Raw genomic sequence first — 23,817 nt, forward strand, 5'->3', positions numbered from 1 at the left:
CGGCTTCTTTCCCTTTTAAAAAAAAACAAGAACTGCCCCGCTGGATCAGACCATAGGCCCATCGAGTCCAGCTTCCTGTATTGCACAGTGGCCCCAGGGCCCCAAATGCCCCAGGGAACACACAAGACTGCAAGAGACCTGCATCCTGGTGCCCTCCCTTGCATCTGGCATTCTGACATAATCTATTTCTAAAATCAGGAGGTTGCACTTACACATCATGACTTGTAACCCATGGAAACCCGTCATATCCAACCTTCCCAACTTGCTTTCATAAAAGGAACTCTGGTATAACTCGATTTATTTGTCTTTGGCAGATGCCTGCCCAGGGTTGTTTGGACAGACAAGGCATTTCATATGCTAATGCATGTTTGAGAACATTGTATGAAGACAAAATAATTTATGTGGCCCAGCCCTAAAGGATGCTGTTCTGGGCACATAGCTTGGTAACATTGCTGCACAAAGTTCTGATTAAGTTTTCATCCCAAAGCAGGTCATGGCCACTGTACTTGTGGGACAGTATAATCCATATTCCATAAGGTAGAGCTGGTGCTGTTCTTGGCCAAAGTTCTGGGTCTTGTTGGGAGGGCAGGTGGAGAGGGAAGGTCTAGCCACTTGACTTCAGGCAGTCCTGGAGTCCTTTCCTTGCACCCCTCTTGCTTTTCTGCTTCTGCTCACTGTTGTGTTCTCTTGCATCTTTTGGGCTACAGGACTCTGACTCTCCAAGACATTCGACAGCTTCTAACAGCTCGAACCTGAGCAGCCCTCCCAGCCCCATCTCTCCTCACAAGACCAAGAGCCTCTCCCTGGAGAGCTCTGACCACGTGAGTTGGGACACATGAACGGCTTCAGTGTTCAGATTTGACATCTCAGCAGCTTATTGTCCCCATGACTCTCGGTTTGTCCTTGCTGTCATCACACCCAACTTTCCTCCACAAACAAACTGTGAAAGGGGGAGGGATGGGATGGGAGGAAGAGGATGTATTTGCCTTTTCTGGCACAAGCAGCATCACCTCACCACATCCTCCCCCCCCCCTCATTTAAGAATAGCAGGGAGTTGGCGGAGGGCAGGAGGAAGAATTGATGTACAAGAGAGAGATTGGTATATTTGTATTAGTATTGATTTTATTTCATAGGATTACAGCTGTTTTCATTATTATGGGCATATTCAGCACCACCCCAAACCAAATGCAGTAGTGTAGACAGACCAAAACAGGCCGTGTAAGAGAGAACCAGATTTTGCTTTGAGACACATACACACAGTATCTCATTATATTTTTTACAAGAGTAGCACAGCGACACCTGTCCACCTCTGGTGATGGGACAGAGTTGTCCTTGCAAGGGCACATAAGCATGCTTTCAATCAGCCACTCTGTTTGAATGTCAATCTGATTGTTGCCAGCAAATCTTTATTGATTTAAGAGAAAATGATTCATATTTTACTACAGTACAGAGTTTAAATAAATACACAAAATTAAGAGTTAGTACATATGTATATAATAAAAGAAAAGCAGCATTGTGATGCAGCGGAAGATGGATTCCTATTTAAGAGATCCTTTAATTTAAGAAGACTTGTGTTGTTCCCTTTTTCATACTAAATAATCTACAGATTGGGGTGTGATCTGGATATAGAACATGGCACTGGATAAGTCCACACAGCCTGGAGGAAGTGGCTCTATGATGTTTCCTCCTCCTTATCAGTAGAACTAAAGCCATAATCCTTACTTTTAAAATATCTCTGCCTTCTGCTATCTCCTGGAAGGTAAAACTCTCCATTCTGCAAATAAAGCCCATGATTAATCAGTCTACAAGCCTGAGGTGGACTCTAGAGAGGTTTAGCATAATGTCACTATTCAGCATCAAACTATCAATTGAACAAATGTAGCAAAATCAAGTGAAAATAGATAAGGGGTTTTGAGAAATTTGGAGCTGGGTTTTTAAGCTGGCTAATTTAGTGGCCACCAGTGCTTGGGTTCACTATCTGATTCTAGTGGGCTTTCATCAGTCAAATGCAGGCACCTCTAGTTCTGATATAGAATCCTGCAGGTATATGTTTGCTGCTGTAGCACACTGAACAGCCTCGAAAGCTAAAATGCTGTTCCTGATTTTCTAGAGTGGTTGGTGGCTCAAGACCTTATTCTGAAGAGATTTGTTACCGTCACACACTCCCCCGCCCCAACTCGGAGCATATGTGATGTTGTTGATGTAATACTGTGGTTTTTAGCTCCAGCAGAGAAGCATTTAGCAGGACAGAGCAGACCTGTATGGAGATCAGGCTGAGCAGACAGTGGAAGGCCACCATCATTAAACAAACAGTGGCACATGCAACATACTAGCTACAAGCAAGACACAAACAAAAGACTTGCCCATTCCTTTTCTCCTTTAGCAAAATTAGTGATTTGCATTTTGAGACTAGACAAATGTGATTTTTCTTCTCCTTGGGATCATTACTATCTTCATGCCATGACCAAGCTCAAGTGGATTAAAAGTTTGGGTTTTTTCAGCTTAGAATATTGGTTTCCTGGATTGCGGTAAGATTTCATGGCTCCCACTAAACCATTCCAAGGCCTTCCAGTCAACAGCAAAAGTGAGACTTGTCAGAGTTTTCAGGTTCCTCTAAAAATTGTCAGCAAGGTTCATGCAAGGTACAGATGATGAAGTACTATGAGATACTGATCACTGTCTAACCATCTAGCTGTGTCGAGTTGCTAGTAGTTGGTTCTGTGTCTTATTCTGCATTGAGTGGATTACCACACATTTAGCTATTTTCTACTGTGGGAATGGTGGGGGGGGGGGGAACGCAAAGCTTTTCTATTAAGTAGGTGTCCTAATCTTGTCTGTCAAATTTGGCTTGTTAAGAATCTCACAGTTGATTATGTGTATGTTGTCACAGGTATAAACAAGAGATCTGCGACTGTGCATTTCATGGCAACCAGTCAGACACGCTAAGTTAATTTTCCACCCAGCAAGCCATTCAGAAACAGTCAGGACACAGGGACAGGCATTTATTTAAAATCCCTTGACTACTACTTCAACATTTGTTATCAAAGGTTCCCTTCCCACAAGCCTCTCCTCTATCTTCTATGCTCCTCATGTCCATACACTGTTCCACATACTAGTATGGAGGCTGGTATTCTCATTTCTTACATGTCAGTAATATCCTTTTACTTAAATGGCATCTTATTATAGAGGCTTTAAGACTGAGAAGTTTTGAACTATAGTTTGTCTAGTGATTATTTACTTCAAAAGTAGTTGTGTCTTGAAGTTTCCACAGAATCCTTTGGCAACTGATCTGAGCTCCAGCTGAGAATGAAAAAAGGCAGGACCTGTTTTTTAAGCCAAAACATGTGTCGTAACAGAGGTAACTGAAAGAAATCACTGTCCTGACATGTTATGTAACATCGGTCTGTTTCACAAGTTAAAAATGCCAACCTTTCTAAGATGTTATCATCCTGGGATGCACAAGGACACATGCAATTAGTTGCCTCTTACGAACATTTGTTTCCAGCTGCATAGCCAGTGTGGATGCTCTAATTTTTCTGACACTGTTGGCTGGTGAAGTTGGGCTTTGCTGCTATGCATCATTCACCATTTCCATTCACATATGATTGCATTTCTCCAAGCACTTTTATAATCTCTCACTGAGTCCTAACTAATTGGATTAGTCTCTCTTTCTGTATCAGGTTCTGCTTCCCCTAAGTGAATGGGTTTTCTTTGGCTGATTCAAGTACCTCACTGATAACCCCATTATTCTTGTAGCACATTTCTTGAGGCTCGGTAAATCAAAGCTCACTTCTAAATGAAACAGAGACTGTACAGCTCTTGCCTCAGGCTTCAGTTTTGTTTGTTTACATATGAACGAACGCACACACACAACCTATACACATCATTAATTTTTATTTCCAAAACACATTCCTGTTGTGTTTGCTTTGTCGAATCAGATTTTCATTAGTTGGCTTCTTCTAAAGGTTGATTTGGGTTTTAATTGTTTTGTATTCATAACCTGCATATATTTTTAGAACCGCAGCCTTGGTTTTGAAAGTTGCAGATGACATTTGTGTTAAACTCTCAGGTATATGAAAGCAGTGGAATGTCTTCAAATGATAAACATGAAATGCAATAATGTACTTTGGGCAGGAGGTTCCCCATAGAGACTCTGGGCATAGGAAAAGCTTTGCTCTGCAGTGGTGCAAGCTTGGCTGATAGACTGGATTCAGGACAGTAGTTTAGGGCCTTGAATGTAGAAAAACATTAGTGTCTTTTCAGCCAATGAGTTTAATAAAACACAACAGCAGCACTTCAAATTCTTTTCTGGCCTGTGGAGTCAGGAAGAAATCAGGAACCCAGAATCTGGCCTGCTGGGATTTGCTTAGCCTTAGACAATTTCACCACAGGTGTGAAAGTTACCTCTGTTCAACCTGGGTTCCATACATGGCTGCCCTGTCTGGAGACCTCAGGATGTGCATCTGCCTTGGGTGAATTTCACTGAAAGGCTTGTGACATCTGTTCTGCCCAGTGCAATAAGGCTTTGTGCCTAGAGGCTAATAATGGCACTAGCCTGTTTCTCTCCAAAAATATAGTCATTGGGCTGTTCCTGCAGTATGAATCTGGGTTTCTAACCCCTCATCTACATAGGGGCCTTCAGAGATCAGATATGCTGTAGATTTTCAACTTTTAAGACCATGTTGTGCATTAAGGCAATTCCACAACTTGTCGTCTTGTCTCTTCCTTTCTATATAAAAACTCTCCCATCCTGCGTAATAAATTGTCTCACTTGTGATGAAGAAATCCACAACCAAAAACCAGTGTTGGTATTTCACAGAAATTATACCTGCCTTTTTATGTATGACGGTTTCATATCATTTATTTTTTAAAAATATTTTTAGGGATTTTTTTCATTGTAATATTATTGTACAGTTTTGCATGGCCTAGATGTAATCACTTTTTTGTTTTAGAGTATAAAAGCTGACAAGTGTGCGTGTGGGGGAAAGATTCTGCTTTTTGCCTCTTCTCACTCTTCTCTTATTTTTGATTTATGCCCTCTGTGTTGTAGAGGACATTGTAAGAGATTCTCTGCTCCAGAACAATGATGTAGATTCTTTTGCACAGAAATATTTAAGGTGGTTCAGTCAGTGATGTAATAAATGATGGACCACCACTATTTTATGTTGGTAACACTTAATATTAACCTACTTTGATGTATTGCAATAAAACAGGGGACTATTAGAAATACAGGTGGTTTGTCTTTTGTCCCGTCCCCCCCATCAGATTAAATTTATGGGGTGAATGGGTAGGGGGAGGGATGATGGAATAAATCATGTAAATTCAGCCACAGAGAACATTGTTCCTCATGTCAGAATGTACTGCTGTATCAGAGGCTTCTTCAGATTAGATGCACTCCTCCACTAGCCCGTCCAGTCTCAGACAGCCTGTTTCAGCCTCCCTGTTTGAGCCTGTGTTGAGCCCCTCTACTTACATCATTACTGTTAGGGGGACTAACACAGCTGGGAAAAGAGTATACTGAGAAGGTGCAAAGAAGACCTTGAAGATGATGATCAGGGTAGCAGAGATGTAGGTTACAAATTAAAAGTCCAAAGAGTATTAGATATAGAATGTGAATGGAATGACAGGGGTGTGATGACAAAGTGCTTCTCATTGAGACAGCCCTAGCAGAGCCTTACCACCTGTTGAAAAGTGTTGATTTTGGTCCCTCCTTTCATACAAGAGGGGGCTACTATATTTCAACCAACTTCCTAGGAAAAGAGAGCCATGTTAACAGCATAGCTAACCCATAACATTGTTGGTCGGATCTAGAGTGACCTTGCATAGAGTTCTCTAGCTAAGCCATGGCAGACAGATCACTGAGATATCTATAACACCTCTGAATAGATACCAGCCTGTGATATGCTTACAGTCAGGCTGAAGTGCAAGTTTCATAGTCTCAAGCTGAATGCTTAGGCCAACTGGAGCTTAATACAATATGTTCACTAGATTTTAATCACAATTTGGAGCTGTAATAAGGCAGAGGAAATTATGTCTTATCTGCATGTTTGCCAGAAAAGTTATTAGAATTACTATTGGTATAGTTACGGAGCTTAAAATTGCATGTGTGATGACATGGCAAATTCAAATAGCATTTATGGCACAACAACAGCATAGACAAAAATCCTGAAGGTGGTGGTTCATTGCTCCCACTGAACTAAAATCCATTCAGCTGTTTGGCAAGGATTTGGGGGAGAGTGGGGCTAGAACCTCCTTCCCCCAGCTTTCACACCATTCCCATCCATTGCTGCTGTATTGACTTTTGCAGAAGCTTCACCTTTGCAAACCTGGCTGTTGGATTGGAGAGAGAAGCCTTTACATGCATCAGCTAGTTGTGCAAACGGTTCTTTCAAGGACCCATAATAGCTTTAGCTTCGCTATCACATTAGGCTCTTCTTTTGTACATAAACAATTAAGCATCTTCAATGCTTAATTGAAGATTAATATTCATTGAATTCATGGAATTAATGAAATCCATTACTTAATGTTCATTGAATTAATGAAAGTTCATTGAATTAATGAATTCAATGAACTGAAGCATGTCTAGCTCAGTGCTGTTACAGCTACTGCATCACATAATTCTTCCTAGTTAACCCCCCCAGTGCTAATGCCAGTTGTTGTAAGTGTGTAGTACATGAAATAGCTCCATGCAATCTCTAGTTCCTTCTCCCCCTTTTTTGTCTACTTGCTGTGGCTCCCTTATAGTTAATGCATGAAGTGCTGTGTCCTATCATAGGATTGTGTAAGCAACTGAACACACCTTTAACCAGGAAAACATCTCCTAGCCTTGTTAGATTTAAAAAGTCCTATAATAACCTCCATGGTAGATTACTCATTTTCTGTCACCTAAATCTACTGCCAGTAGAGTACTTGGAGATACAAGCAACCCTATAGCTCTGCTTCCCCTGCCAATGTGATCATGCCCTAGACCACAAAACTTGGTTTCATGCAAAGCATTAAAAGAGATGGCTTCTTTCATTAAGACTGTGTATAAGGAAGTCTGTTGGGGCAATTTTCAGATGCTATGAAGTTATAAAGCAGACTCAACACTGTTCCCTGTAGGTTTGCATCAGTTTTTTCATCCAAGCAGGATCCCAACTGGCATTCATAGTTCTTGGTTTAACCAGCCCCTTGTCAGCTTTTTATACTCTTAGCGCTTTAACCATCTTTTACACATTTCATCTCTTTCCCCTCCCTCACCCAATGATAGTATCTAAAAGACTGTATGCTGTACTATCAACATGTTCCCTTTTGGAAACTTTTTTCTACAGAGATGAGTGTAGCAAACACAAAATTATGGTGCTAAAAGTGCAAATAAGCAGTCTTGAGTTTGACCATAATACCAAAAGGTAAATGATTAACATGCCACATCATATACAAGCTTAGGTATTTATGAATAATGCAGCATGGCTGATCTCAAACCTTTTGGTTTCCTGAGCCCTTTACGCTCATCTAAGAGGAGTCGCATGGAGGCCTGCCAGCCCATGTGTGGGAGTCTCAGGGAGCACCAGAACAAACCAGGCAGGAGGCATAGTATGGCCACTTATGGTGTGCTCATGGAGCTCCTGAAGAGAGCTCAAGGATCCCCACAGCTTTTATTTCTTGTATGCTTTGAGAAATGCTAGTGCAGAATCCCAGTGGTCAACTAAAGTTTTTGGTAAGATGAATCGAACTGCTTTTTTCTGTGCATTTTAGTTTGGAGAATTCAAAACATTAAAAAAACTGCAGTTAGTCTTGCTATAAAACTTGTTTTATACACAGATTACATCAGTCAAAAGGGACAAAATAGTCAAGGAAAAGTTCAGCATTCTGTCTCAAACAAATGCATAATGTCCTATTATTGAACCAATTACTAAGAAGCAATTGAATGTCAGAATATCAAGCACGTAGGGGCACAAGAAATCTACATCTCAGCACTGAGCCACCAAATTGGGAAGGTAAATGATTTCCTGCATGCAACCTCACAACTACGTGGCTGCTTAAACAGGTAGTGACCCAATAGACAAGCAACTTGCCAATATGGTTGATTTTAACCACACTGCTGCAGCCTCTTTCAAGGGTTTGATGTAGTATCCACCTGAAATCAGAGATCTGTTCTTGCAAATGGCTCACTAAGTCTTTCCATACAACTGCACATGCGCCTTTTGCAAAGTAGCCTAAAATTCGACCCAGTTGGGCCAAATGGTACCAGGCCTTCTCCAGTTACAGTCTTTTCATCAAGAAATCATAACTGAGGTTTATAAATTCTGGTAGTAGATAAGCACTATAAATGTTTCCTCACAGCACTCAAATACAGGGTCATTTAGTGAAGTTGATTGACAGTTGACTGAGGACAAAAGAGTACTTCACAAAACATATAAATGTAACTTGTAATGCCATTTGATGCAGTTACCACCTATGGCTTTAAAAGTGCAAAGGGGGAATTTAACAAATTCATAGACAATCAAGTTGCAATAGCTACATCAAATTGTGGTGTCTAAGAACAGTCTACCTCTGCATACTAGTTGCTCATGACAAACAGGAAGGACTGCTTTCTGGTACTGCTTCTGGTTTCCTGCAGGCATCTGATGGACCACTATAATCTGGAATCTTTTTTGTCTCATTTGTTACACTTCCAAGACAAAAGTATTCACATGCATTTTACCATTGCTTCTTAGAATTAGCATTTCTTATAGTAGCATTCGAGAATTGAATTCAATTTACCTATTGATAGTTACAACCATCTCAGAGAAATCAGTGTGAAGAGCACAGGCAAATACTGGACTCTTAGGATTGTGGCCAAACTGTGGGCCGTTCCAGCTACAGACTACTGCAGATCCAGAATGAACCCTTTACCCAGTATGAAGTGGTGGTTAGAACAACTTATGAAGTTATACCAGTGGTATAGCTAGGGGCATGGCAATCCAGGTCTTGTGCCCTGCACACCACTTGAAAAGGGGCACCAGCTGCTGCTGTGAGTACACGTACACTCCAGTCACTTCCAGAATTAGGAAGCGACTACAATCAGGAAGAGCGTGCTTACAGCAGCAGCTGGGGCAAAATTGTTTCAGGTACTGCTGGAAGTGCACACTTGTTTCAGCTACTTTGTAACTCTTGAGTTTGTGGCTGTGAGAACCTGAAAGTGATGTCACATAGCATCAAGACATTGCTGCCTTAGGTACCACTGCCCTTGACTACACCACTAGTTATTACATTATTATTATTGAAGTGACTAAACTGAAGCCAAAAACAAAGCAGAAATACTATATCCGTGAACCACAGCCAAGCAGTGTTCTGCACAAGCACTTTATTGGAAATCAGTTTCAAGTTGTACAGCTACAACTGTTGTAGAAAAACCCCAAAAACTTTTTCCACCTTATTCCAATTCTTTAAGTTGTGCGTTCAGCTATTAAGTGTACATTAGGCTTCTCAACTTAAACCTTGAAATGCCTTTGATACTGCTCAGAGAAGCCTGGAGTATGTATCTCCCCCTTCCATCAAAGTTTGCATTATAAAGTTGCAGGCATGAAGACGGAGAAAAGTGTAGCTTCCTTGCTGAGCTTCCATAATGCCACCATCAGACCTTTGGTTTCTCCAATTCTCCATTTAATGAAGGATTTTCATTAACTATACTCCTCCCATTTATACATTCAGCTCAAAGAATAAGAGATGAGCAAAGGCATTTCACACTAGAGTGTTCTAAATACACTACTAGCCTCAGATTTCGCTTTCTTTGTTTACACCTTGGAAACAAGCTAGTGAAGGCATAAGACTGACTATGTACACATCTTTCATTGCTCCATCAGGAAGAGCCCAACGACTACGACTTCTACCAAACATACAAAAATAGGGTTCTCTTGTGACATATGCTGGCAATCTATACTTCACCGTATGAAACCATTTTCATTCAACCTTAGCAAAAAAAAATCTCAAAGAAGAGGGTAGGAAGAACCACAACTATCAGGAGAATTACAAAGAGATTTCAATGCCAACTCATTTGCTTTTTCCTTCCACTCCTTGTTAAAAAACCAAAACCAAATCATTACATAGCTATCAGTGTTAAAATATGAAAGACAGCCAAATACCTAGGAGAATGAACACAGCTGCCCAGCCCTCCCCAGACTAGACAACTACAATTTCCTGTCAAATGGAGGCTACACAGATCATTTAGTGAGAGTGTACAGTGTCGGAGATAGCCCAAAGGTTCTGTTTCCAGGATGCAGGCTGCTGCTCTTTGGAGCCGATTCTGGGGGTGTGGTACAGGCGAAGCTGGACTTGCTAGAACCTAGATGACGATTGGCCATAAAAGAAAAAAACCAAGACAACATTCAAAAGTTCTTCTGAGCTACTGTTCATTCTTGGATCTTCTACTCCAGTATTTACTGTATGCCTCCTGAAACATGTCCTTGCATGGAATTTTGGCCCTCAGTTTAGAGCATATGAGAAAGGAGCCCCCCATTTTCCGATGGAGAGAGTAGGTTTCCTCTGGTGGAGGAACTAGCCTGTGCTTCAGCATGACTGGAATTAAGCCATGGATCTTCTTTGTGGTGCGCTGGGAGCCAAAGTCAAAAGGTTCACTGGATGCAAAAGCTTCTCCAAGGATGAGAACAGCATCCAAGTGGGCATCTTCCATGGCCTGAGTGAAAGGAAAATGAGAAGCGCGGTTATCATATTTTACAGAGAGGTGAAACCATCAATCACCTGCATATAAATCAGAAGAACACAGCAATGTTCAGCACTGGATGGAGTACAAGCACACAAGTGACTGCACTATGGCTAAAGGCATCTGTACATGCCAGAGGAGAGGGTACAGTATACTCTGTACTGGAAAAGAGCCATTTGGAACAAAACAACTGTGTACCGTTATTATAAGGAGACAATCAAGATGTATCTGCACCACAGTATGCTATGCGGGCGCAGACTTTCCAAACTATGGGAGACAGTAAGCAAAAAGTTTCCTCATCAGCACTGAGGTGAGAAGTGGGTCAACTGAAAGAAGGCTCTAAGCGGGAGGCTCTCCACCAGGGAGGACAAGACAGGCTGTGGGCTTCAGCATCTAGTTTTGAAAATCTTGAGCTCCTGCAGCTTCTTTGAAATTTCTGGTGGCCTTTCTAGTCTCACTGGGCATAAGTAGTATCCTGCTGCATCCACTCCCCAACCCCCCACCAGAAAGAAGTATTGCCAGCAGTAAGAGCATTCCAAAGCACCACCACAGGCATCTTAGGGCTTCCTACCAGCAAATACAAGGTGAAGTGTTTTGGAAACACTCCACCTGAGATCAGGAGGAAGCCCTAACACAGTGATTTTCAACTGGTGTGCTATGAAAGGTCTGCAGGTGTGTCATGGTGTTTGGAGCACAGCAGTTGAAAATAGCTGAAAAACTCTTCTGGGTTCTGCTTCTAGGGCAACTGTCTATAGTAATGAATTGTCTGTTCCTATTCAGACAAGGAGGAGGGACATACAATTCATTAGTGCAGACAGTTGCCCTAGAAACAGAGTAGCAGAATCCGGAAGAGACCAGGAAATGACATCATAGAGGTCACTGTGTTGTGAGAAGAAAAATGTTGAAAATCACTGCCCTAACACTTGCCATAATCTACACACAAATCCCCCCAAACATCTTCTGTACATGGATTCCCAAGGAAAATTGTTTAGCAGCCTGCCTACTTGCAAGGATGAAGGACACATCTCTCTGGAAACGAACCCTCAGCTTTGCCAGATCTCAAATGCAAGACACTATGTACTATCACAGGAGAGGGATTCAAAAGGAACTCACCATTGTCAGTTTGGACCTGCCACCAGAAATGCTTCAATTGCTAGTGAAGCTGCTAAAAAGTCACCCTTACCGCCACAGTAAGGCTAAGCCAGTCCCAAAAACCACCCTCCATTGCCACCTGCATCTTTCAAATGTCCTAAGGAAGCAGCCCCCCCCCTCTCTCTCTCACGCACATCAACCCTTGCCCCATCACCTCTCACAGGGGCAGGATGGCAGCTAAGGTTCAAGAATTAAATAGAAAGCAGGAAGGCTCAGGTTCCCAAGTGAGGAATAGCTGGTAGTTCATCAAGATGCAGCTGGCACAGACTGCAGTCAGTGTTCTGTCCACACCAGGTCTATCATTTGTGCTCCTGCAGTGTACTACTTTATGCTCTTGAATTCACATGGTGGGCGGTTTTCTATTGATTTTAAGAGGACATATGAAACCAACCTAGATTAAAAATTACCGTATTTTTCGCTCTATAAGACGCACTTTTTCCCCCCAAAAAAGTGGGGGGAAAAGTGTGTGCGTCTTATGGAGCGAATACTGCAAAAAAAAAAAAAAAACTCCGCCCCTGGCCCCGCCCCCTGCCCGCTCTGCTCGGCTCCGCTTCCCAGGAAAGCGTGGGTGGGGTGGCAGTCTTGCTGAGCAAGCCCACGTGTCTACTCAGAAGTAAGTCTCAGAGTCACTGGGGTTCACTCCCAGGAAAGGGGGGGGGGGGTGGCAGGCTCGCTGAGAAAGCCCACGTGTCTACTCAGAAGTAAGTCTCAGAGTCACTGGGACTCACTCCCAGGAAAGCGGGGGTGGGGTGGCAGGCTCGCTTGGCAAGCCCAGGTGTCTACTCAGAAGTAAGTCTCAGACTCACTGGGGCTCACTCCCAGGAAAGCGGGGGGTGGGTGGATGGGATGGCAGGCTCGCTGCGAAAGCCCATGTGTCTACTCAGAAGTAAGTCTCAGACTCACTGGGGCTCACTCCCAGGAAAGGGGGGGGTGGGTGGATGGGATGGCAGGCTCGCTGCGAAAGCCCATGTGTCTACTCAGAAGTAAGTCTCAGGGTCACTGGGACTCACTCCCAGGAAAGGGGGGGGATGGCAGGCTCGCTGAGAAAGCCCACGTGTCTACTCAGAAGTAAGTCTCAGAGTCACTGGGGCTCACTCCCAGGAAAGCGTGGGTGGGATGGCAGTCTTGCTGAGCAAGCCCCTAGAGCAGGGGTGCTCATTACGTCGATCCTCGAGCTACCAGTCACGCATCCCTAGGAGTGAGCCCCTGGCAGGCTTGTGAGTCCAGGGAGCCCAGGGACTGAGACGGGCTCCTCCCTGGGAGAGGAGGCGCTGGCAGGCTTTTCTCCCGTCCACTCATCCCTGGGAGTGAGCCCCATTGGCTCTACTGGGGCTGACTTACCTTCCCCTGCTTTTGCACTGGTATGTATGGAGATCTGCACCCCCCCCCCCACTTCCATCTGTTGGTTCTGTGTGCAAGGGGTTTTGCAATGGTCTTGCTGTGATGCCTATACAGAGATCTTACCTGCCCCACACTTTTCCCCTGCTTTTGCACTGCTATGTATGGAGATCTGCGCCCCCCCCCCACTTCCATCTGTTGGTTCTGTGTGCAAGGGGTTTTGCAATGGTCTTGCTGTGATGCCTATACAGAGATCTTACCTGCCCCACACTTTTCCCCTGCTTTTGCACTGGTATGTATGGAGATCTGCACCCCCCCCCCACTTCCATCTGTTGGTTCTGTGTGGAAGGGGTTTTGCACTGGTCTTGCTGTGATGCCTATACAAAGATCTTACCGCCCCCACACCTTTCCCCTGTTTTTGCACTGGTCTGTATAGAGATCTGCTCCCCCCCCCCTTGTATTGGAATCCAGGAAGATCTGGTAAGGAGGTAGATGTGGTGTCAGCAGTGGCCCCTTTAAGGGTAAGGCCTGGGCATCCAGCAGAGTGTGCTGCACAGCTGCAGCCACTGGAAGGCAATAGGGCCCTCAGGGATATAAGGAGTACCAGAGGCAGAAAGGGTTTGTGGGTTTTGAAGGAGTGCAGGTTGGAGGTAGGGGAGGAGACTGACTGGGTTTAGTGAATTTGGAATCTGACTGTGGATTGTGACTGGACTTGGATACCCTGATGGATTTAACTGACCTACCTGGAACCTGACCTTGGACTGTAATTTGGCTTATTGGCTCTGGACTCTGATTTGGTAACTCTGAATGATGGGACTGATTTACTTGGCATCTGTGGACTGGAACTGGACTAATTTTTGCTTGCTGCACTGGTGAGTTGCACAAGGGGGACTGATCAGCCTTAAGCGGGCACGAGGCCCAGTGGATTGGGATTTGGCAGAACATCATTGTAGCAGAAAGATAATGTGATCCCCTATTTGTGTGCACCTGCTTTTGTGAGCTTCATAAATTCTGACTCTAGCGATGATGAGTTCTTGGTGTTTCCAGAAAACTAGAGTGCTCAAACCTTTAAGTCTCTCCATTTGTTAATGACAGTGATAATGGTTCTTAATGCCACTGTTGACTGCTGTTCACTTTACATGGTTCAAATGTTATTCTGTTATAGTTTATTAAATATTTTATTACACTATTTGGTTCAGAATATTTTTTTCCTTGTTTTTCTCCTCTAAAAACTAGGTGCGTCTTATGGTCAGGTGCGTCTTATGGAGCGAAAAATACGGTAAATACACACAGAGCACTTAGGAATCACAGGTTATGCTACTCCCTATATTTCTACCATTTTGGAGTGGGGGAGCAACCTGCTCTGCAGAAGTCCTCTTTTTGAAGCTGATATCTGCTGTTTTCCTAAAACAAGTCATACCAGTATCATTTGTTCAGTACAGTTCAGCCTAGCCATGTACCTTGACTTCATAGCCACTTAGGAATTTCATTTCTATCGATTTCTTCAGCACTCTCTCTCTGTCCAGGTCAGCGGCTGCTTTGATTAACTGCACAGGAAGGAAACAAAAAAATGATTCAAAAATAGGAAGGTCTGGACTTGAAGACACCTGATTAAGCACCTTCAACAGCAAGTCCCAAGTTGCTGTTTACTCAACACCCAGAAGATAAGCTGGGTATCTATGCAGAGTAAACATTTCTACTCCATAATAATAATCTGTCATGAACACTAGCAGTTTTGAGCAATCAAAACTTCAGCAGTCGTCACCTGACAGAGGAAAAGGACTTAGATTAGCAAACTGGAACAGTAATTTGTTGCATTGCTACTGACTAGAGAAACACCAACCACAAATTCAATGCATTAAAAATCAATGAGATTAACAATCCAATCCTAAAGGCTCCCTGAGCAAGCTCCCAAATGTTGTAAATGTGTCATAAAGCATGTTTGCGCCCAACTTGAGAGCCGGCAGTGCCGGCACCAGATCAAGTCCCTGCACTGGCCAGAGTAGGTAAGATTGCATTGGGCAGAAGAGGGTGGTGGGAGAGCATTCAGGGGCAGGGGTGTTTTTGACAGAGGAAGGGTGGAATTGGGGAAGACTGGGCCTGGGTGCAGAGTGGAACTGGTAGTGGCAGTGCATGCTGCATCCTAACCCTTTCTCCCAGGCCCCAGAGCCCTTCACAGTCTGTTAGGATTTGCACCAGCTAAATAGCTGGTACTGATCCAAATAGCCCCATAGGGCAGGCTGGGGAGTTATATGGGATGGGGGGGGGAATACACATTATGATTACAAGATGAACTGCATTTGTTTATTTTAAGACACCCCAATTAGAAACAAACACATTTGTTGAATCACCTGTGAAAATATTTAGTTCTCATTTAACACATAAAATGCATAAGAACATCAGGAGTTGGGTTGCCTGAGATAAGGAGTGGTAAGATGTGTGGCAAGGAGCCAGGCTGCATCCCCTTCAGCACACCCCAAGTTTTCAATCCAGTTATACATTTTGAAGCCCACCAGACAGACCACAGCAAACAAGTCAGAGTTCTCACCTCTATGTAGACATCTGTGAATTCCTGATCAAAACCACGGGTTGCTCCAAAGTCTAAAAGTGCCACCTGGGAAGGAGGCATACAAACCATTTTACACAACAGAAACTAGCAGACAGAAAGCATCCTTGCAGGGAAAGACCAAAAGGCTGGGTACAGTTTCCAGCTCTAGCTCTGTGTTCTTCAAAAGCCTCTCCATTTCTCTACCTCCCATTGGGAATGACTGAAAAGCTTCAATGGGCAAGATTTAAAATGGGTAGTACTAAACATGCTTACATAAGAACTGTACAGCTGGCAAGAAACCTATTACTGGAGCACTTCAGAACTTTGTGTAGTGAACTAACAAAAAAAAATAGCCATTCCATAAGCCTCCCCTATAGATAACTGGCAGGTTGATTGACAGAAGCTGCTTCTCACACACAGCTTTTAAAATGTTAACTAAACCAGAGGACACTGGAAGCTAGCAACTTACTTCTAGGCTCCAGCTCCACCTTTCAAAATGTGTGCCAAGGAATCCTGGGGTCCCTCAGAAACTCTTGAGAAGGAAGTCCTACCACCCACCAGCTCATAAGGAAAATTTACTAAGCCCAATGGAAAGGCCCTATGCATTTTTACTCATGAGTAGGTGGCCATGGCTTGAATCTTAGTGAAGGCCAGGCAAAAGAACACAAGGTCACCAGAAGGATCCTGATAAGATAAACCTCTTGTAAAACTGATTGGGTCTCAAGAGATTGTCATTGTAAAAAGTGGGTCCTGGTGCTGAACATTTGGGAACCACTGCTGTAACACCACTTTCCCATGATTGAGATGTCTTGATGAAATTGCTCTGCATGTTTGTCACTGACAGCACCAAGATTTTGGGGGAAGAAATCCATATTAATCCCATATCTTTGAATGAATGTGATGGACATCCTGTGAGGAGTTCCAGAAGGCTGATGATTTAAAACACTTCCTTGGTATAATGACACAATAATACCCACAACATGGTCACATAGTAATCTAATCACTATCACTAGACAAAAGAGAACTCAAATTCTCTCAGTGCGTACACAGTGAGTGTCAGCTCACTACTGGCACAGGTTACTGAGACTAGTGATAAGTTTTATGTTGAGTCACACTGAAAAACTTGTCCTTCTGCCGCCTGCCAGTCAAAAAAAATATGGTGAAAAAAACTGACAAAATAGGTCAAGGGTTTCAATATATTCACTAAGAAAAGTTTCATCACAGAATAACTCTGGGTGATAGAAAAATTCTGTTTGCATATTTCAATTCAGCACAAAAAGTTAGGTTAGAAAAACCTTCATTGCTCCATGTGCCAAAAATCATGTTTACCAGCATTATCAGCAGTAAGAGAACTGCTCCCCTTCCGCTGGACATATGGTTATGATACCATAGACTGTAGCTGTCCCCAGGCACCAGCCTCCCCATTTTGCTCAATTCTCCTGCTGCTATTGACAATCTATTCTACAAACCTCAACACAATAGATGAGATCCACTGGTGCTAAAGAAGGGGTGAGCACACAGGGAAGAAATGATAAAAGCAGCTAGGGACAAGTTACGGGGGGCTTACCTTGTGCAATTCTGGATCATAGAAGAAGTTGGACCAGTTTGGATCAGTCTGCATGTACCTGAACTCAAACAGCTCCCGCAGGCACAACACTAGTATGTTATGGCAGATCTGCGAACAAGCGAGTAAGACACATGAGAACACACAACATACATCCAGCTTGGTGGCTCAAGATATGCAGAATATTTAAACTGAAATGGTCATCTGAGGGCACCCTTGAATAGCTGTTCCTCACACCGAACACCCTCCAATTTCAAGCCAGAAATAAAAAGTCTATCCTAGTAGCAGCCTCTGGGTCTTATTTGAAAACAACAGCACATGCATGTCATGTAGAGACTATTACAATGATTCTTGAGAATATACGTGGTTGCAGATCACACATCTGACTTGAGGGCAAGGAGAATGAATCCCAATTTTTCACAATCTCAGATCTGATAGCAGGAAATGCAAGCCTTTGTGTGTAATATTCATTCATTCATATGTAATATGAATTACACATACGTGTAATTATATTACACATATGTGTAATATGTGAAGCCACCCTAAAGAGACAAACACAATTGCTTTTCCAACTAGAAAAATCAGGAGCAAATCATTTCACTGCCCCCAGCTACCTCTGACATAGCAAACCAAAAAAAAGCCAAGTTGCAGTGTTTCAAGTTGGTTACTCACAGCCGCATTACAGAAGAACACAGCCTGGAACAATTTTGATGAAGACCAAAGCCTTCCTCATATACTCTCTGTGGGGGGTGAACATGTGGGATGGTGGAGGAAGGACAATGCAACACTACCAGCATTTAGTCCAGAAAGGTCAATAAGTCACTACAATAGTGAGCACCAGACTACTACAGTATTTTTTTCCAACATTAGCCATGGTGATGCACAGGAAGCAAATAAAAAAAAATCTACCAATTACAAGGACAAAAAACTTAGCTCAAAAGCTAAAGGAGACCTCAGAGTTTCAGCTGCCATGGTCACAGCCACATCTTACTGTGGGGGAGAGCAGAATTGTGAGTCCTTTTGAAACAGGGAACCATTTGTTTTTTAATTTTGTTACACAAACTACTTTGATCTTTTTCTGATGAAAAGCATAAAAAAATATTCTTAACATTAATAACAATAAGCTTAGCAATCTGGCCCAAACCAACTCACTAATCACTTCATCCAACAGAAGAAGGTGATGCACAGTGGCATTCAGTGGTGGCAGAGAAGAGGAAAGAGTGCCACACATAATCACAATGTCACAGGGCTCAGCAGGTCAGTCAAAAATGCATCGGTGGGTCAGGTGTGGTCCTGGCCATAGCTTGGAGACCCTAAATGTAAAGTCCTAGGCATCAAAATCATGTCCCTGGAAGATCTCCCATCTAGAGATCACACTACACTATTGCCCAGGGATGTGCTGAAAGTTGTTAGCTATGTTTATTGCCTCCAATCGGCTATGCTGAAATTCCAGGGCAGCTCCACCTGCCAAGCTGGCAGCTGCTAGACTTGCTTGTCCTATATTCAGTCCCACTGCTGTTGTGTCCATGCTTCATCCCTCTTCTGCCTCTTGTTTATCGAGTACTTTTCCTACAACCTTTGGCTACTAGGACTGTCCAGCTGGAGAATCTATATTTGGTTGCTTATGCAATGAGAAGGTGATGCATGTCTGATCTTTTTTCCCAGAAAAGAGAAGATGACACCTTTGCCAAACTGGACCTTCTACCCACAAGGTCACGTTTGCCCTCTGAAAACTTGTGTCAGGAAGAGAGAAGCAACAGTGGAAGTTGATTTGTGTGGTAACAGAGAACGAAGCTCATGAAGCACAGAGAATGGCCTGCATGCTCTCAATATAGCTCCAACTCTGAAGGTCTAAAGCACGGGTGTCAAATATAATGCCTGCGGGCCAGATATGGCCTGCAGAAGCTCTTTATTTCACCCCTGTGAAAATTGGGCTCTCCCAGAACCACCATCAGTTACACTAATAGCCCAATCCTCTGCTTTCCAGTGCTCAGAGCTGCAGTGGTGCTGAAACAGCTACCGCTGCATCCCATGAGGTGGGAAGCAGTGCAGGGTCTATTCAGGGTAAGGGAGCTTACACCATGTAACCCCCATGCAGCCCTGATGGGTCTCCTCCGATCTGTGCACACACAGATTTGAGACCCATGTCGGGTCTCCCAGGCTCAGATGGGGGCTAGGATATGGCAGCAGAGCCTGCTGCCATCTTTAGCCCCCTCCTGACCTTCTGCCTTCCCCGCCACGCCTTCCCTGCCCCAAAATGCCTCCCCCAATACCCTGACTTAACGGTCCACTGCCCGGAGTGGTCATCGCTCCTCCACCTGGTGCTGGTGCCAGCAGTATGTGTTGTACGCAATTGAGCAGTATATGTTGAAGGTGTGCCTTATGGCACATTTATGACACTGCACCAACACAACCCGAATAGGACTGGGCCTTCAGTTATGAGCTGCAAAGTGACTGGCAGTTTGGCAGAAGTGGCACTGCTAAAAGGGCAGCACTGGGAGAGCCTAATTATCATGTGGGCTGCCCTTTTATCAGCAGCACCTCTTCTGAAGTGTCAGTGTTGAAAGGGTGGCCCAATTGATAATTGGGATCTCCCAGCACTGTCCTTTCAGCAGTGCTGCTTCTGCAGAGGCGCTGGGGAGAGGCAATGGATGGAGGCCTTAAAAGGCCTTCCAGAACCTCCTCTTTCAATACAGCTCAAAAAAGGTGCCATTGTTTCCCTGTTCTGCGAGTCTCCTATCATGACCCCACAATCAAAAAGTCCAGGGAGTACCTCATTCCGGATCTCCTGGCTCAACTCTTCAGCTTGATCAAGCGGGAACCCTGTCACTAGTTCGGTTGTCAGGACATGTTGACTGCACAGTTCATCCACCACAGCAGGAACATAAAAGAATGGATGATCTTTGAGCAGTTCCCTAAGGAAGAGCGAACCAAGCATTAAAAAGCTTCCAGAAGAGGTCAGGGATTTCTCCACTATCTGATCAAATCTGCACCTTTCTTCAAGGAGCCTCTGCACTAGTTGCTCTCCCATCCCACTGCTATATACACCAAGGGTTTGGGATGCAGCTAGACTTCTTGCTTCCAGCATTCACGTACGTCACTGAGTCTTGTCAATATTACACATTAAAATGGGGAGAAGCGGGACTCGGAAGAGGCAAACACACCTGAATTTCTTGGCACAGGCAGCCTCTCTCTTGTAATCACATTCTAGGGCTAGTTCTCTGCTCAAAACTTCAATCAGATGTTCAGGGAAGAGACCTAGAAGACAAATGTCACAAAAAGGTGAAACTTAAGAATGGATAGAGAACAATCTTAAACGAAAGACACTGGCTCAAACCGAAACAAGCATCCTTATAGCCCAATCATTTGCAGGTCTGCTCAGGAGTAAGTCCCATTGAGTTCAGTGGGCTTTATTCTTGGGTGAGTATATACAGCAGTGGTTCTCAAACTGGTGGGTCACAACCCACCAGTTCATGTAACATTTCCCCCTGTCCCTTTTAGGGGTGGGGGAAGAGGAAAGGTAGGAAAGCAATCCCCAGGATTGCATCCCTAACGGGGGGGGGGGGGGCTTTCACTTACTTGCAGTCAGTGAGGGGTGCTGGAGGCTGCAGGAGGTGCGGGGAGCCCAGCGCAGCCCTCTGCAGGGCTCCTCAAGGTTTGGAGTCTTCAAACGGAGCAATTGCAAAGCACTTCCTGTTTGCAGGAGGTGCAATGCAATTGCTTTGTTTGCAGATTCCAAGCCTCATGGAGCCCTGCTGAGGGCTGCGCTGGTCACCCTGCACCTCCTACAGCCCCCACCCAGTCTAAGCAAGTGAAAGCACCCCCCTTAGGGACACGATCACTGCCCCTGCCCGTCGCCTGCAAAGACTTTCTTAGGGAGTAAAGCTTTCTCAAAGTTTGAGAACCACAGATGTACAGGATTGCAGCCTTAGTCAGCTAGATCTCTCTGCCCTAGAGCCGAGAGCAAAGGTCAAGCTCATGTAACCCAGATTTCAGCAACAGGCTCACAAATAGCTAGGAGTGGCAGGCAGGGATGACCACCCAGAGTTACAAGTGCAAAGGCAAAATATCCATACTTTGGAGCAAAAAATAGGAGTTTGGGAAGGAAGGGGATAGAACCACCACCCCCAGCATAAATGGAAAAAGTAGAAGCATGAGATCATGAACTCTTCTTTCCACTTTGGTACCAAGGTTAATATTCTAAGAGATGTACCAAGAGATGAAAATAAAGGCCTGTGACTGAAACGCTGCCCAGCATCAGCCAAGCACAAAAAGTAGTTCTACCCTCTTCTGCTGAGACCAGCAACAAGTCCACTTTTTCTTTAGGAAGAAGAGCTGAACTGAACTGATGTGTTACCCAATAAACAAATTTCTTTCTTCAATGGCACCAACAACTGGCCATAAGATCAGGATACGAGTATTGGGCTCCCTCATGGATTTGTCACCTGGTTATTTTCACGGATGAACAAAACAGCACCAACTTCCTACAGCACACATAGGCCAGAAACTAGACCAGCAGGTGAGCTCCCAACTTCAATGTTAGCAAATAAGTTGGATAACACAAGTGGCTTGTTGGTTTTCCAGATTCCATATTTTGTCTTAAAGTTCCTTGTAAAGCGAAGCACCTGAAGTTTTAAATGCTTAGACCAAGCTATAATGGGATTGAGTGTCTAACTCAAATAGCAAGTTCACACACCATGACAGCTGCATGAAAAGAGATGCCTTGTATGTGAAAGGTCAGACACCCAAAACAGACCTTTCAGATCTCTGGACATTGCTTTCTCATTAGAGGGCAGACACAGAAGTCACTCCACTTAGAGACAAGGGGTCTTTTCAGCAACATTAATAAAGATGGGACCACTCTGCAGACACTTCTATTCCACTGATCCATTAGCACAGGAACTGCCAGGCACAGTAAGGAGCTACTTAAGCTGTTGCTACTGACAGTACACAAGACCGATTCTGTAGTGGGCACACAAAAAATCCCATAGCTCCAAAGAAGATTCTAGCAGTGGAGCTCTTTTACCACCTCCTTCCAAGAAGGCCTTGACTCCCACTGAAATCCCTCCCCTCCCCACAATTTGATGGTTTTACCTTCTGGAAGAACATTGCTCATACTCAGGACAGTCATTAGATTGCTGACATCACTATTGATGCTCTGGGCCACTCCAGGATACTGCAGGACAGAAAAGGGAAATGATCAGAAGACAACTAAGCCCAAGTCCATCTTTGGACTACTCTGAAAAATGAAGTTCTCTAATGAAGGAAGTGACATTTCCAGCAAAAGTCCCAGCACATAATGAGTTAGATGGTTATGCTGTCATCCAATTACCAAAATGCAGTTTTAATTTAGGAGGCAAAGAGGGGAGAGTCATAATGAGTGGTGTTCTTCCCAAGTCTACTAAATCAAGCAAACTGAATCCACAAATCTCAAATGTTCCAGGCTGATGCCCTTTACAAATGTGACCTGGGAAATCAACAACTCATTTCTCTCACACTCCATCATCCGCCCCTTTGCACCAAAAGGATGACGTGCCAGTTTTCACAGCTTAACACCTGTGCTCTGGATAGTGGACTGACAGTAACAGCCACAACAACAGTAACTTTCCACTACTTTTAAACGTGAGATTTAAAAAATAAATTTTCTGAAATTTAAAAAATAAAAAATACAATTAACAGCAACTTGGCAAACTCTGCAACCATCTACAGCACAGCTCTCCAAGACATTCATGGAGATAATGAACATTCCCAACCAAAGTACCAGTTTAATGGTATTATCATGATTGCTAGAGGGTATTCCTTTTGCAAATTAGCCCCAGAATAACATAAACATACAGGTGTGTGGTATGAAAGGTTCAGATATCAGATATGGTTTTGATCAGCAAAAAGAAAACTTTTAGTACATGAGAACCATGCATGTAATGCCCCAGTAAGTGTCATATCACAAGAATCATGTGCAGAAGTTTCTCCCTTATCAGGACATTATTGTCTCAAACTCTGGAGGTACAAGCTAAAAAGAGAGGTCAGAGTTGCCCCAGTAAGAGAGCTCACGTTTCTCCTCCCCACAGAGTGCCCACTCTCTCTCACTGATGCCAGTTGACTTGCAAACTATTTGAAAGGAAAATATGCAAATAAAATTTTCCATGCATTTCAACTGTCCATCACTGGATATGTTAGTGCTGGCTAGCATTTCCACAATCAAAAGCTCCCTTTAGTATCAGTATCTTTATCAGTATCACACATATGAAAGTGTGAGTTGCCTAAGGTTGCAATCCTATACATAATTATCAAGGAATAGAGTCCCATTAAACTCAGTGGAGTGTACTTCTGAAGAAACATGCATAGGACTATACTGCCTGCCTAATGAATTAAGGACTGAGAAAAACTTTGAACCAGGAATTTCCTAAGCTGTAGTTCAGTCTTGTAGCTACTATAAAGCATGGCCCAAACATCATGCCATTACAGCTATATCAGGGGACTAACTACTGGGTCTTAAGAACACAGATTCACACACACAACTGTTCTTTCAATTTT

The 23,817-nt window shown here is 43.7% G+C and overlaps 2 protein-coding genes across 6 annotated transcripts in view; one reads left to right on the plus strand and one right to left on the minus strand.

The window, feature by feature from the left end:
- The window catches only part of CDC42BPA (CDC42 binding protein kinase alpha), a 198,151-nt gene extending 192,924 nt beyond the window's left edge, over window positions 1–5,227 (plus strand). For 2 of the 3 annotated variants that reach the window (XM_066618680.1, XM_066618682.1), the window contains one exon: window positions 708–5,227. In XM_066618680.1, the coding sequence (XP_066474777.1) occupies window positions 708–839 (132 nt within the window). In that variant the 3' untranslated portion in view covers window positions 840–5,227. The remainder of the gene's footprint in view (window positions 1–707) is intronic. The other variant, XM_066618681.1, reaches the window with a different exon arrangement.
- A 4,081-nt stretch (window positions 5,228–9,308) lies between these two features.
- The window catches only part of COQ8A (coenzyme Q8A), a 72,375-nt gene continuing 57,866 nt past the window's right edge, over window positions 9,309–23,817 (minus strand). For all 3 annotated transcript variants that reach the window (XM_066618683.1, XM_066618684.1, XM_066618685.1), the window contains exons 9-15: window positions 22,378–22,459; window positions 20,448–20,541; window positions 20,057–20,198; window positions 17,287–17,394; window positions 15,720–15,785; window positions 14,632–14,718; window positions 9,309–10,654 (exon numbers count right to left, since the gene is read on the minus strand). In XM_066618683.1, the coding sequence (XP_066474780.1) occupies window positions 10,364–10,654; window positions 14,632–14,718; window positions 15,720–15,785; window positions 17,287–17,394; window positions 20,057–20,198; window positions 20,448–20,541; window positions 22,378–22,459 (870 nt within the window). In that variant the 3' untranslated portion in view covers window positions 9,309–10,363. The remainder of the gene's footprint in view (window positions 10,655–14,631; window positions 14,719–15,719; window positions 15,786–17,286; window positions 17,395–20,056; window positions 20,199–20,447; window positions 20,542–22,377; window positions 22,460–23,817) is intronic.

This window comes from Tiliqua scincoides, chromosome 1 (genome assembly GCF_035046505.1).
Source record: "Tiliqua scincoides isolate rTilSci1 chromosome 1, rTilSci1.hap2, whole genome shotgun sequence".
Classification (NCBI taxonomy): Eukaryota; Metazoa; Chordata; class Lepidosauria; order Squamata; family Scincidae; genus Tiliqua; species Tiliqua scincoides.